Source organism: Temnothorax americanus, unplaced genomic scaffold (genome assembly GCF_048541705.1).
Source record: "Temnothorax americanus isolate GAGA-0224 unplaced genomic scaffold, ASM4854170v1 Scaffold81, whole genome shotgun sequence".
In the NCBI taxonomy this organism is placed as follows: domain Eukaryota; kingdom Metazoa; phylum Arthropoda; class Insecta; order Hymenoptera; family Formicidae; genus Temnothorax; species Temnothorax americanus.
This window is the reverse complement of record NW_027509804.1, coordinates 371,964-386,893: the sequence shown is the minus strand read 5'-3', so window position 1 is coordinate 386,893 and position 14,930 is coordinate 371,964. Positions and strand designations below refer to the sequence as shown.

The window sequence follows — 14,930 nt, the reverse complement described above, 5'->3', positions numbered from 1 at the left end:
CTCGCTTTTGACCGGCCTCACGTCAGAGAAGAGATTGCTCGTCCCGCATTTCTCCCTTTTTTTTTGCGTTCGGCTATTGGCCGCGAAACGTGATCAAAGCTAATACGGGTTGACGTTTGTTTCTGTCATCGAACCGTTAAGTTATTTTCCACGAGATTAAATCGATGAGAGACATGTCCCGCGAACAACAACGACCGGTAATATATTCGCCCTGTACCGATTATGCGCCCTCAGGAGTGAGAGATATCCCCGCGAGCGCGGAGGGGCACGCGGGAATGCATGTACGAATGGCGTGACTAGAAAAATGATTGGAGGCGATTTCACGCGTTTTAACAAGACGTACCGTGATCGATGCCACGGCAGATAGCGTCGAACCTCGCCCGTTTAGATCGGAAAATGGGTTCTCGGTGGCGACGTCAAGCCTGGAAATACCGTGGTGTTTCCGAAGGAGAAACGATTGGTCAATTAGATGAGAAAGTGAATCATTTGGGCTTTATATATCTTTCTTACAATTGTAACGATGCGCTCCGGAAAATACGCATCGTTCCGGCTGAACGACAACCCAATATGCCACCCGGCCGACCATCCGCCGGGCGAGGAACGGGCACGGTGTGCCCACTTTTTTTTTAAACATTGTATTGTTAGAATTGTCCTAACGAACTCGCGATCCGAAGCACCGGCTCACAAGCCGAGCGAAACCGAACACCGCCGAGTATATAAACCCGCGGATGGCTAATAATTATCAGGTTCCGCCGTGATCCAGCACTAGCTCATACCGATCATCTCCGCTGAATCCTGAGCCTAACTATCAGCCGGGGTAGAGAAATCCTGCTTCTCTGTCTCCGTCGAGTGCGTCTCGACGACCGACTGAATCCCGATTCATTTCACTAAGCTATCAGCCGAGGTAGAGAAATCCTTCTTCTCTGTCTCAGCCGAGTGTGTCTCGGCGGATTCCTCATTGTCGCGATCGAGCCCTTTGAAGAAGCTCACCGTTGGGGTAGAGAATCCGCTCTCTGTCTCCACCGAGTGTTTCTCGGTGGCCGGCTCGATCCGAATCTACTCCTTTGTTCCAGCCTACAGCCGGGGTAGAGACTTCGTCCTCTACCTCCGTCGAGTGCGTCTCGGCGGATTCCGCACTCCGGTCCATCCGAACGGAATCTCGCGCGATCTCATCTCCGCGTCCGCGCTCCGCGCGCCATTGTTACGCGCTCCGATACGCGGCATCGGGAAAACCAGCTCCGCCCGAGCCAATCAGTTGTCACGCGATATTCGACCTGCGAACCCCGAAAAACCGTCTCCACGGTACCTCGTACGCATCGCGCTAATCAGCCAAACGCGACATTTACCTCGCACCGCCCGCTAGCGCTATATCCGCGAGGACCATAAGCACGCGCGTTCTTGTACGTCTACCGCGCCGGCTCAGCTATTGTAAATTCCCGCATCTTGAGCCAGCAGGAGTAATAACCTATAACAGCACGACCGCAACTTCTGGAAATACGCGTATCACTCAACATTGTACCGCGCGAGCCTTTTGCTTGGCCATCCCGGCCATCGGATTATTGTGTAATAAACGTAATTTCACTTTATAATAAGCCTTTGTTTTGCCATTCTTAAACCCGCATCTGATGTTCCTCCGTGCCTTCTCCGAACCCAGACCCGCCGCGAGCTGAATCCGCGCTTCGAAGACAGGTTGTTTTACAATCAAGTTGCGTACGTGAGAAATCGTTTGGCGCAAATTTACACGTGATAGGAAACTGAATATATTAGTGACTATAAATAACGAATATAATCGAATCTTGATTTATGTTATATATTTTTGTTGACAATAAATTAAGAACGGAATGTGATGACTTTTTCAGACAGACCCACAAATGCAACCTATTTTTATTAAGTAATCCGGTATTCATAGCGCTATTTATATTAAAGGTTTCAATAACCTACATTTTCTGGCGACTCACCCGGTATAATTTAAGTTTCATCCTATACAAACCGAATCGTCTTTAAATCATCTGCGCCAACAGCATGCTGTACAATAGAACTTTTCCCTTGGAAACAAAATGGGGCCGAACTGACAATCATCGGCAAATTCTCACATCAGGGCGAGAGCCCTGAATTTTCGCAAAAGTATTTGTCATCTCAATAATTTTCTCTTACTTGCGAAACGGCGCGAGAGAAAGTTTTGTACCATTTCTTTTTTAAGGACGTATTACCTATACCTTTTCAGCCAAAAGTACAGTAATCTGAGAAATCTAATTGGTTGTATGCATATATACTTTAACGGCTTACTATTATTTAATATCATAACAATAAGGACATTAATGTTACTGATTTAAGTGATTTTAACAAGTTTTTATGATTATTAACAGCGTATTTGTAAATATTCTTAATAGAGGCTCAAAACTTTTGGCTGGGAATCTTTCCTGAATTTAACTGCTAGAAATAAAAATCATACATGTATAATATGGATAAAGACAGAAAGTAACGGTTAAATATGATCAAAAATATCACGCAATAGTATAAAATATTATTATAAAATGAAAATAATACGTTAAATACGAGAATAAAAAATATAAATATCGAGCAAATAACACAAGAAGACGTGGCAACACCGCTCGATTTTAACTGTTGGCTGCACTGAACGCCCGACTGCTATCACATGACTGCCATAGTATCTGTTGTATATATTGACAGCCGATTATTAGAAAAGTGTGGTTAAATAACAAATGTTGAAGTGAATAAAATCCCACTTTTATAATATATAAGGGCAAGTGAATTTCAGATCCTGTATATAAACATCGGCTGAAAATGTAGGAAACCGGCAAAAAAAGGCGAAAAATATCCATATTAGTTACCGATGAAACAACGACGTTGCCACGTCTTTAGGCGTCTTCGGCGTCAAACGCCAAAATCTGCGAGAGTGCTGCAGTTTTTACTTTTTTTTCTCAGAAACTAGTCAGTGAATCATCGTGAAATTTATAGAGAACCTGTGCCAATGTATGTTCTATACACCGCAATTTTTTCGAGATTTGTTTTCTATTTTTTCTTTACATTTTGAATGTATATGTTTGATAAACTGTCAATCTCCATAAAAACACATACAAAATTAAAAAATTAATATCTTTTAAACGAGTCAGACAATAAATCTGAAATTTAACACAGGTTTTTAGAATATATAAGTGCACAATCTCTGTAAATTTCAGCTTGATCCCTTTATTTTGACTGAACGGACATACATCCTTGCACTCGTACAGGAGAACTTTGCAGCAATTTGCCAAAGTTCTTAAACAGTAGAAAAGTCGGCCGGCTCGAGCAGTATTAAAGGGCGTTATTTCGCTTCGCTCGTTATATTTCACCAATTGTTAAACACTAACTTGCGAGGTGATAAAATTGCAGTTCAGACAGTTTCTATAAATCCCGCCCGGTGTAGGAGGTTCGTTTGCGTAATCCAAAAATTCTCCATTTTTATCGAGAACTGGCAGCGACTGACGGTGATGATACTTCGATCGAATGTGAGTCGAGTGTGAGTCAATCCTGTTTTCCGAGATTGATATCCTCGCGATAGACATTTTCGCATTTTTTCTTATAGTTTCCGCTTTTCAATACCTCGAACATCGAGGTTCGCGCGCGCGCGTCTATATTCCGTTCAAGACGCCGGAAGTCATCTCTGAATCCGAAGCTACAATTTAACGTCGTCGAGGAGATCAGACGATTTCTATGGCTCGCATTTGCCCGCGTGACGTAGCTCGCATAATCAATCCAAACATCTAAAGATCCCGCGTTTTATCAGAACGGCCGGCAAATCGCCCCTGATGCCGATCGGCGCCGTAATAAATGGCGTTCGATTTCGGGTCGGAAACGGGTCGTTCGGATCGAACAGTCATCTACGAATTCCCCGTGGCTGTCGACGTCACAATAGTTCAATCAGGTCGGAAGACGGGTAGCGCCCGCGCCGTACGTCGCGGCTATTTCGGTATTCGACGCGCGACGGGCTTAAGTTAACGTGATTTCGGTTTCGGGCGGGCGCCATTCAACGGGCGCTTCCGGTTCTCGGCCTAGAAGAAGAAGATCCCAAACGGCGTCCACCTTCCCCCCCCCTCCCACGGGTGGTGTCGCGCGAAAAGCCCGGAATGCAAAACGGAATACAATAAAAGGGATACATTCGTGAACCGAACGTACTTATTTTGGATTCGCCTCAGAATGAGCCCGGAACGGATAATGCGCTTTCCGCGATTGTGAATGTTGATAATCGCCATTCCACACTATTACGAGCCGTTTATAGAATTCGATGCGAATCGTAAATTGACAAATTGCATATATAGGGTCGGGAAATAATGGGAACAGATATTTGCACAAATATTGGATAATCTCCATGCGGTACGTTATTTCGATAAAAAAACATTTAAAAAAAACATTACCGACTTTCTGTCTGTTTTTATGCCCGTGGATCTCTCTTTCTCTCTCTCTGCCGACGAAAGCAACTTAAAATTTATAGTCGCGTTTATTCTCAACCGAGTGGGCAATAATTATCGAAATTCGAACACAAAATCGTACATCAATCTTTTGCCACGGTAAAGAAATTTAATTATGTGCTACGAAAAACGTACGTGTTTTGTTGCATTGCTGCTTAAATTTTCATGACGTTCCTTCCGAGCGTGGTGAATCGAAAAAAGCCACGTCTGTGTAAAATCAATCACGGGACACGGGAGAAAAGGTTTCACGAGACACGGGTGACGTCCAGATAGATCGCGCCAGCCACTTATTAAATCGCTCGACCGACTTCTCCGGCAGGAAATAATTAGGAAACAGAATCTCTTTGTTAAATTACGGTTTTCTCATCCAACCGTGTCCTGCCATTGTTCGGAAGGCGCAGTTCGCGAGAGCGAGTCCCTTCTATGAGATTTTTCGTATTGTCGCCACGCCGGGTTGACCCACATACCTACCGTGGATGCGCGAAGGACAGACGGTTATTTAAAAGCCCTCGATTACCGCCGCATATTCCAATAAAAATACCCGCCGATCCGGTCGGTACTTCTATTTTCAAGCTCCACCCGAAAGAGTAAATCACGTCAAGGGAATGACAGGTAACCCCGGGCAAACGTGACTGACAGCACATGACAGAAAAGCGAAATATTTTTTTTGTGTTTTTTTAAATTTTTTTTATTTCGGCATGCGTCCGGTTGATTTAAGCGTGATTTTGTTCTGGAATTGGGACAAAGAGCGCGGATATAATATCCACGCACGCGCGCATATCATTTTTTCTTTTATTATTACTATTATTTTTTTTTTATAGAACGAATACATCACTCTATAGTTCTAATTCGATCGATGTAATCTGGCGCGGCTATACCGTGGACAAATTTATCATTTAGTTTAACGATAATGAAAAAACGAAAGAAAGAAAGAAAGAAAGAAACGATGAATAGAACTGCGCAGCGCATTACTGACGGGAATTGCGATTTGTTGCAGGAGGAAAATACGATCCGGTGCTGAAAGATAACGCGTACAAAATACATATGAAGCTGACGATAAACTCCGTCAGTCCGGCGGATTACGGCTCGTATAAATGTGTGTCCAGGAACTCGCTGGGCGACACTGACGGCAGCATTAAAGTCTATCGTAAGTATATAATTATGGTTATATCTCGACTCTAAAAAAATGTTTTTCCCCCGCCGCGTTTTCCTCCGCCTCGTGCGACGTATATTAACGATTCTCGTCTAGCCGAGGTTAATACGGCGGAGATTCCGCGGAATAAATTATAGTAAAATTGCATTGTTTGCCATTATATGTACAAGATACTTTGCTAGGCATACCTGGATTCGACAAAGTAGCGCCGTGCTTCGCTCGCATAGCTGGCTGCAGCTTATTAAGCAGCAGCTGCGTTAAAATAGTTGGAATTTTTCTACCGAGATAGCGAGTGAAATCCGGCCCCCCCAGACCTTATATTCTTAAAAGCGCTCGCGCTTATGAATAAAACAATATTTCGCAAAAATATTCCGGTGGCTGCGAGAGGACGCCTATACCGATTCGGAATCACGACTCGAGGAAAGTTGTTGGGGCGCACTCAACCGTCGCGCTACTACTTACCTGCAGTCGCGAGTAATATCCGCCGGTGTGCGAATCGTCCCCTCCCCTCCCGCGTTGAAAACGAAGGCGAGGTGTACGAGGGCTGGTACCTGCGAACCGTTTGAAATTGTTTGCACCAGTAAAGTGAAAGATAACAAGAAGTTAGAACCTTCGCGAGTTAGGGCAACGCGTAAACAAAGTCGCGAGTTAGAGAATGTGACTTGAAAGGATTATCCGCGTTATTGCTCGCTTCGTTATTTCTCAGCTACAGCGCCGCCGCGCCGGGCCCTTTCGAACCGCCCTTCCCGAAGATCCCCCCGACTCGAGAGAGATTCTTCAGTTGACGCTTTAGATATTTGACGTCGCTTTGAAGCGTACGACGCAGCATCGTTTGAATAATACTGAACGCTGTTATTTACTTTTCAGCAATATCGAGCTCCAATTCTAGCGGCACCAAGTACAAAGGTGAGTAGCATTTTCTACTTAAGCAGTTGGTCGAAAGGAGTAATTCTTCTCTCCTTTGCGAAGAAATACCTCTAAACCTCTGTGTCCAGTAAAATTGACGTGTAAAACTTCGTGATGTACTGTAATATATATAGCGAGCTCGCTTAAAAAAAAAAAAAAAAAAAATTATACGTTCCTGCTGTGCAGGATCATGCATATTTTGCACTAATGAGGGGAAACCCTTTTGAATGGTAAAAGAATGAAGAGACTTGCGACTTAATTTCGAAATTGCTTTATGAATTTCAATGGAAATTGCGAAACCGTTTCGTCGAGATACTAAACCATTAATTAATTAATTAACCGCTTCATTTCAATTTTGTTGCACGAAATATAAATCGATCGACCGGCTCTTACTGCTCGCTTTGTATTGAGAGGTACTTTTTGAATGATGAAGCGCAGTGTACTTGTGGCGGACGAACGGGTCGCTGATTAATTAGATCGAGTAGCCAGTTTGTGCGATCGTATCCGCGCACACATCCGTACGCTCTGTTTGAACTGAACTAAAGGAACAAATGCGTTTTTTCGACATCGCATCGAGCATTCTATTCGTGTAACAATCTCTTACGAGAGACACCATCCAAGTTTTCGACGCCGATTCGTCTCTCCTTGAAATATATTATTATAAAAATCTAACTAGGAGACTCTTACGGAAGTGTAACTCACCGACTTTAATGAAACTTGGCATACTTGTAGAACATCGAAAAATAATCGACACGTATTTTTTTATTTCGGCAATGGTGCGAGTTTAAGGATAGTTACAAAATTTAATGGCGAATCCAACATGGCGATTAAAATTACAAAAATTCTTCTGGTTTAAAATGCTCTGCAGTTAGCCAATAAAAAAATTATAGTTTTCAGGGTTTACTGCGAGAAGGTTGCAGACCGATTTTAAACCTCTTTCTGTACTTATTTTAACGGGATGCTTGATTAAAGTTAGTCCCCTCGCCTCTCACTATTCGGGGTGTTTGATTAAAGTGAGTCCCCTCGCCTCTCACTATTCGGGGTGCTTGATTAAAGTGAGTCCCCTCGCCTCTCACTATTTCAGAAATTTATATATCATCAATTTTTATAATTATTAATTTATTGAGAATAATTTTTACAGTAATGATATTCCGTAAAAAAGTGTGTGATGCATAAAAATTTCTTACACTACGCACACCTTATTACGACAATAACTGTGCACAAATCGCAAAATGCTGCACAATCTTGGAAACAAAATTTTACGGGATTTTCAAACTCAGGTGGTTTTTTTTCCAAATAAGATGTGCGTGGGGTGTAGGAAATTTTTATGCATCACACATTTTTTTACGGAATATCATTACTGTAAAAATTATTCTCAATAAATTAATAATTATAAAAATTGAGGATATATAAATTTCTGAAATAGTGAGAGGCGAGGGGACTCACTATAAATAAGCACCCAGAATAGTGAGAGGCGAAGGGACTCACTTTAATCAAGCATCCCGTTAAAATAAGTACAGAAAGGGTTTTAAAATTGGTCTGTAACCTTCTCGCAGTAAACTCTGAAAACTATAATTTTTATTGGCTAACTGCAAAGCATTTCAAACTAGAAAAATTTTTGTAATTTTAATTGCCATATTGGATCCGCCATTTTAAATTTTGTAATTGTCCTTAAACTCGCACCATTGCCGAAATAAAAAAATACGTGTCGATTATTTTTCGATGTTCTACAAGTATGCCAAGTTTCATTAAAGTCGGTGAGTTACACTTCCGTAAGTCTCTAAGAGATGTTAATTTTTTTACACGTTTTTAAGGGTAAAAACACCTCTTTGAAAGTTTTATAAAAATTACTTATTGCATCGGAAAATAAAGTTTATCCGGTTTTTATCATAGAATTAAAAAATAATAATAAGTTTTACAAAAATGGATGGAGATTTGTTCGAAAAAAAATATATATATATAAAAACTTTACTATTGTTATTTAATTTTCTATGATAAAAAACAAATAAATAATTTTATGTGAAACATTTTTTTATGTAATAGATATTTTTGAAAATATTGTCGAAAGATGATTTCAGCTATAAAACTTTCAAGCGGATTTTATCTCTTAAACTGGAGATTGGGTATGTATAAAAGAATATTTCTTTATGTTTTGATATCTGATAACATATTTTTCAAGAGGAAGCAAGTCGACGTCGAAGACCCTTGATCCCTTGTTAACAGTATTATTTTGTACCATTTTCTACCATTGTTCAAATATTCTTTCGTAAATCCTCTCTAATGAAACGAACAGGTATTATATTTTTTATCGGCTTTCAAAATATTGTGTTTTATTGATTATACTATCAGTGACATTGTGAAAAGTGCAGGTAATCATTATTAGGAAGATAAAAATCAAAAAATGTTTCTTTGATGATATAATCTAATAATAGATATAGCCTGCAAATGCCTAATTATTAGTTCCTGATATGCTCTCAAATATCGCTGTGATTTGCCAGATTGTAATTTCTATTACTAATATTATAACGAGAGAAACGTATACGATCCACCGCGGGAAAACGCAACAAAAGCACACGTTCGCGCGCGAATCTGTGTCACCCGCGCTTGTTAAGGCATTTCAAGTTGAAAATCCGACCAACTTCGAGCTTCTCCAACGTCGAGTGTCGGAGACTAAGAGAGGGTCGGGCACACACTATTTCAGCATGAAATCGCGGATGAATAGAAGCCGTCGTCGTGTCGGGTTTCGCAGACCAACCAACCGGCCGACCGACTGACCGACCGTGTCTCGTTTTGCACGACAGGCCGCCGTCGCGAGAGGAAAACGCGCACAAAAGTCGGCGCTAGGCGTTTCATGCAAACTCGTGCAGAATGCAGCGCGAGATCCGCGCGCGCGCATGCATCCGCGATAGCGGAGAGATAGACGTTCAGAGAAATGACTTTTTAAAGAGACCCGGATGAATAACGTTTCGGCTCTTGCACCTATCGCGCCAACCTGCTTTTCATCGCGGTGGAAAAAGGGCAGAGCCGAAGTTCCCCCGCAAAGGGACTCGCCGCCGCGCTTCCTTCGGCTTTCCTCTCTTGCGCGTTAACGTCTCACGGTTGTGCGTAACATACTTTTCCCTGAGTAACCTCGCGTACATCCGTTAGAGAAATAGAAGTTTCTTGGAAAAAGAATGGTCATTTATACATCGCGGAGATTTAGAAGAAGTAACACTGTGACACACACAAGTTACGGTTTTAACAGTTTAGAATTTTGTAAGATTATGTTGGAACTCAACATTTCGTTCCAGCAGCTTCAGTATCGAGCTAGATTTGACATAAAATTCTTATATAGGTGCTTTCTCCTGTATCTTTTTAATTAAAAGTATTTTTTGTGCTTACTACTTTGTGTACGCACTTAGGGGAGACCGGGGCTAAGCCGACACTATTTTTTCAAAGGCAATTTTTAATATTTAATTAAAATTTTTAGGCAAATTTTTTTCAATGGTATATATTTAAAGAGTGTTTTTTCAGGTACAAAATTGATTCAAGAAGTTTTGCTATACGTCGCTTTGTTTGGCCGCCAGGAAAGGAAAAGTGACGCAAAGACAAATTTTCAAATTGAAAAATGCCGGAGTAAACTCGACACTTTGCCTGATCGACACACGTTGATCTGAAACTTATTTTTTATTGTCTGAAACTAAATATACATTTGTTTATCGTGTATTTAGAAAGTACAAAAATTTAGAATTAAGTAAAACAATCATTGGAAATAATGAGAACAAAAATTGTTGAACATTCAATTATTTTCATCTGAACTCATGTCTGAAAAACAATTTATGCAAGTAAATTCGCGATTATACGTGCGCACACGTTTGTCATGAGCCATATGCTGCATTACAAGCATCGTTTATTATTGATGGGAACCAATAAAACAGCGTGTCGACTTAGCCCCTGTCGACTTTGCCCCGAACGTCGTTTTTTACTTTTGTTACTCCAAAAATATAAACATTTTGAAAATATGCAAAAATTATTATCGGATTCGTATAAAGCATCGAATTTCCCATCAAAATCACTCACCGGTAGATTCGCAAGAGTAAAGCTCGAAGAAAGAGTAGACATTTTCGAGAGATCAGAAAAATTACTTTTTACTATCGAAAACGCTTATGTCGCGTTAAAAATTAAACTATAACTCAGAATGTTACCAAATTCCGTTGATAATACTGGCACATAAAGACGCATTTACCAGTAGGAAAGGCAAGTTTCTATACGATAGATTTAAATTGGCAAAAAGCCTAGTGTCAAGTTTGCCCCGTGGTCGGCTCAGCCCCGGTCTCCCCTACTCATTATTGTGTCGTAGAATAACAAATTTGAATTTTTGACACCTAAATTTAATATGAAAGAAAACTGTTTTTTTTTGCTGTGAGAGGAAATCTGGGCAAATGCTTTAAGCGATATGATACATTATTAAAATTAAAAAAAAAAAAATGTAATAAATTAGTTTTTCTGTAAAAAAATATATAAAATTTTTATTGTAGATTTTTTCTATTTTTGTTTGGAGTTGGCGGAGCAAAATGTTAAATTTGTTACAGTAAGCGAAGGGTTACGAACTACTGCTCTGACGCTCTAACGTGATATATAGCAATAAGTTATACATATATCTGAAAATTTATGAAAATATCTGACCTTATCACCTAGATTTCTTAATAATATTAAGTATGTTTATTTAACACGTATATTCTTAACATAATAATGAGCACAATATTACCGGATTTATTCTTGGTATGCAAATGAGTATTGAAGGGGACAAAATGGCAGACGTTTAGAGCACCAATTCGTGAGAGGTTCTCTTCTCTCTCGACGCGGCGCGGTATTTCGAGTACGCTGATGTATTCAAAGAGATAATAATACGGGAAGAGCTTTGTGGAACAATACATCGGCCCTTCAAAGGAAATGGTAAATTACATGTCAGTGCGCCGCGCTGTGTCGTACCGTACCGTGTTTTCGCTGTATATTTCGTTGTGTTCTGCCCGAGTATTAACTAAGCGCACGTAAAGTATTTTGTTATCTACGTTGAGGCTTTTTCTCTTTCTGCCCGCAAAATATATTCATCGTCGAAACACACCGCACAAAGGAACAATATACTCTCGTCTATATTTTTGTAAACTTCCAATCTCATTTCATGCTCTCGAGAATCGACGTTTCGCGAATCGTAATCCGCTAATAGCGTTATCGCGTTTCGGTTACAACTTTGGAAAATCAAATATATAAAAATGTTTACTCGGCATTGCTGTGCTGTTGCGCGTCTTCTTGACCGTACCGTTGTATAAATGTAATATAACTGCGCCGTGTATGCATACCATGTCAGGATAAAAAACGCCGATATAAAACCCCCGGCCTTTGAAGCACGTGCTTTAAGGCACTCTCGTCGTCGCGATATAGCTCCGATGAGGCGCTTGAGAGTCTTCGCTCGCTGCTTTAATGGTTCATTTCGCAACGGGAAAACTTTAAACATCTCGCCCCGTCTTCGTTTTATGGCTAATCGATGTTTTTACGGCCCGCGCGGACTCTTCTCGGCCGCGAATACGATTTCATCGCGAGTCTTTATGCGGCCGCCGCCCGCCGCACAGGGACGTGCAGGATATAGGAGGATATAAACGCAATATAAACACGAATTAATTTTGGACACATGGCCGCGATAATGCTTCTTCGTAAATCAGTTGGTCGTAGAGATGTGTGAACTATTTCAAATTCGAATTTCTAATGATTCGAATCCGAACTATTTGAAAATTTCGAAACTAGATGGATCGAATACGAATCATATACATTGTACACTGTCAATTTTACAAAATTATATTTTCCATTAATAAGCAAAAGTACAATATTCAGTATTATAACCACTCACTGAGTGGCTAAGTACCAGTCAAAATTTTATTTCTTATTTTTGATATGCTCTATGACCCTGTCAAATTATAAGTAAAAGTTTGAGTATGCGTATAATAAAATTGCTATAAATATTCATGAATAAAATAAATATTACTATATTATTTTATTTTAATTTCTACGTGTATGTAATTAGGTAATGATATTGAATATTACATAAGAGTATTTTAATAATTTATGTATGTTTTTTGCCTAATTGTTTCAGTTACTGCGACATTAAATAAAGTATATTTTATTAGTTTTATATTAAATATTTAAGTATGTTTTTTGCTTTAAAAAGAATTTATATTATAAATAATTAATATTATTTTTCACATTTTAAAATAATCTTTCGTTATCTACGTGTTGAAATTTAATCTAATAATAGTTATATTGTCTTGACGATTAAAAAATGATAGTCAGTAGGTTCAATTAAAAAGTCTACTGTTAATTATCCACTGGCGAAGTAAATTTTACTGTTTGGAATAATTATTTTGTTAATTAAAAATTATATTTCGACGATTTTATTCGATTCAACATAAAAAATTCTTGATTCGCGCATCTCTATAGTTGGTCGCAATGTTATCTTTGTACCAACGCTCAGATTTTATTCGGTTTTATTCGAATGCTGAAACAATATTTTTGGATCAGTGTACAATTATGTAACCGTTACACAACAGAAATCACCATAATTAGTAGCGCCAAGGGCGCGCGTTGCCAGCAGCGATAAATAATCGGCGCACGAAAGTGATGTCAGCGCGAGAGTTGCTCGCGTAAAGGCAACCGCACGCTTTCATATTTCATCGAGTATCTTCCGCGCCATCATAATGAAAAATCCGGGATTTATTATTGACCCGTCTTCGGTCCGACTTCCCGTTTCGCCCCGGCGGCGACCGGAAATCGATATATGCAAAATATTTTGATGCCAACAGATTGGGAGGCGACGCGACGTTACGTTTGCGCGCGCGATGGAAGATTTATAGAGACCGGTTTTCAACGTCCTGGGTCAATTTTATTGAACTCTTCCCACCTCTCGCCACACGCGCTTAAATATACACGCCTCGATACGGGCGTCGCAGTTAAATGTGCAGAACAGTGTAAATACGGCTGTTCTCGGTGATAATGGAAAATTGATACGATATTGTTGATGTGTCTCTGTTAAGAGCGAAACCTGCGAAACACGGATTTAGCAGTAGCACGTCCGGCTATTAACTTTTATTGGGATTTATCGCCTATTTTTATCTTCTTCGCGTCGGAATGATTAATGCATACACCTGTTTTTTCGTGGGAGAAAATATTAGACGCGCGGATCGAGCCATATATGAGCCGATTTTCCGAGCACTCACGCGAAAGTGAGGACGCGCGACGTCTCGGAGAGTCTGCGTAGCAACTTAACAACGTGGGGACAAACACGTTGGTCATACCGTAAAGCCCTTCCACAATCTGCGCCCGGACTTGCTCTATCGGGTGTCGACGTTGCCCCGTTCTCATTCGTTCTTCTCATTACTTGAGAAAACACACGGTCCAAGCAGCATTTTTCACAGAGACAAACGAACCAGCGCTCGCTCGCCGCGAGTAAAACGCTAGATCGCTTTTCCAATAGCATCCACCGTTCACTCCGTCGTCTCTTTTTTTTTGTCGTCGTTTAACGCTAAACTCGCCGCAACTCTGCGCGAAAGATGGAAAATTTGACCGTATTTTTATCGAAAGGCATAAATTCTCGGGAGGAGGGGGGGGGCATTTTTTTATTTATGAAAGATATGAGCGGGATTAAGCTACTATCCGATACATATAAGAGAGCGTAATCTGTATTTATTCAAATTGGATGTATTTATTCTGTCACATAAACCCGTCTCATAAATCGTATTCTGGTCTTCGTGCTTACTATCATTGCTACTCTTCTGCGGCAATTGATTTAACAACCGTCGTCATTAGTAGTCTCGTGACGTACCAGCCGAAACCGAACACCACGTCGCGAAACAAATTACTCTAAAGACATTCAGCGGGCACCAATTAATCAAAGAAGACTGAATGAGAAATCAACTGAAATAATCAATTAAATAATTCTCTCATTCGGTAAATTTACTGAATTTCCGAAACTGAATTTCTCATGTTTACATAACGGAATAGAAGTTATTAAATAAATCCTGCTAATTGAGTGATATGGATTTATTTAAATTGTCGATTAATGAAGTTAATATCGATAAAGAATTAATCGTACTAAATAAAGATGAATAAATGGAGTATTCAAAATTAAAAGGTATAGCTTATGAATAAGAGTATTCATTTATCAAATATTTATTTGGGCAATATTGACAATATGAAAATATAAACTTTCTTAGAACGACACCGTTCAATATCTCTTGCTGTGTTTGCAGGTAAAGCGAGGCATAATTCAGGGAGCAATAACATCCTGGAGGGAAATCAAGATAGGCTAAAGGAGCAAGGTACACATTAAATTTAAATCAGAATTTAATCCCAACAGAGATAATCGCACTTTA

General features: G+C 40.0%; 1 protein-coding gene across 1 annotated transcript in view; it reads left to right on the top strand.

Annotated features, from left to right (window-relative positions):
- LOC143907459 (neurotrimin) overlaps positions 1 to 14,930 on the top strand; it is a 186,083-nt gene that overhangs the window by 165,433 nt on the left and 5,720 nt on the right. Inside the window, exons 7-9 of the mRNA XM_077424278.1 lie at positions 5,467 to 5,616; positions 6,490 to 6,528; positions 14,808 to 14,876. Coding sequence (XP_077280404.1) covers positions 5,467 to 5,616; positions 6,490 to 6,528; positions 14,808 to 14,876 — 258 coding nt within the window. The remainder of the gene's footprint in view (positions 1 to 5,466; positions 5,617 to 6,489; positions 6,529 to 14,807; positions 14,877 to 14,930) is intronic.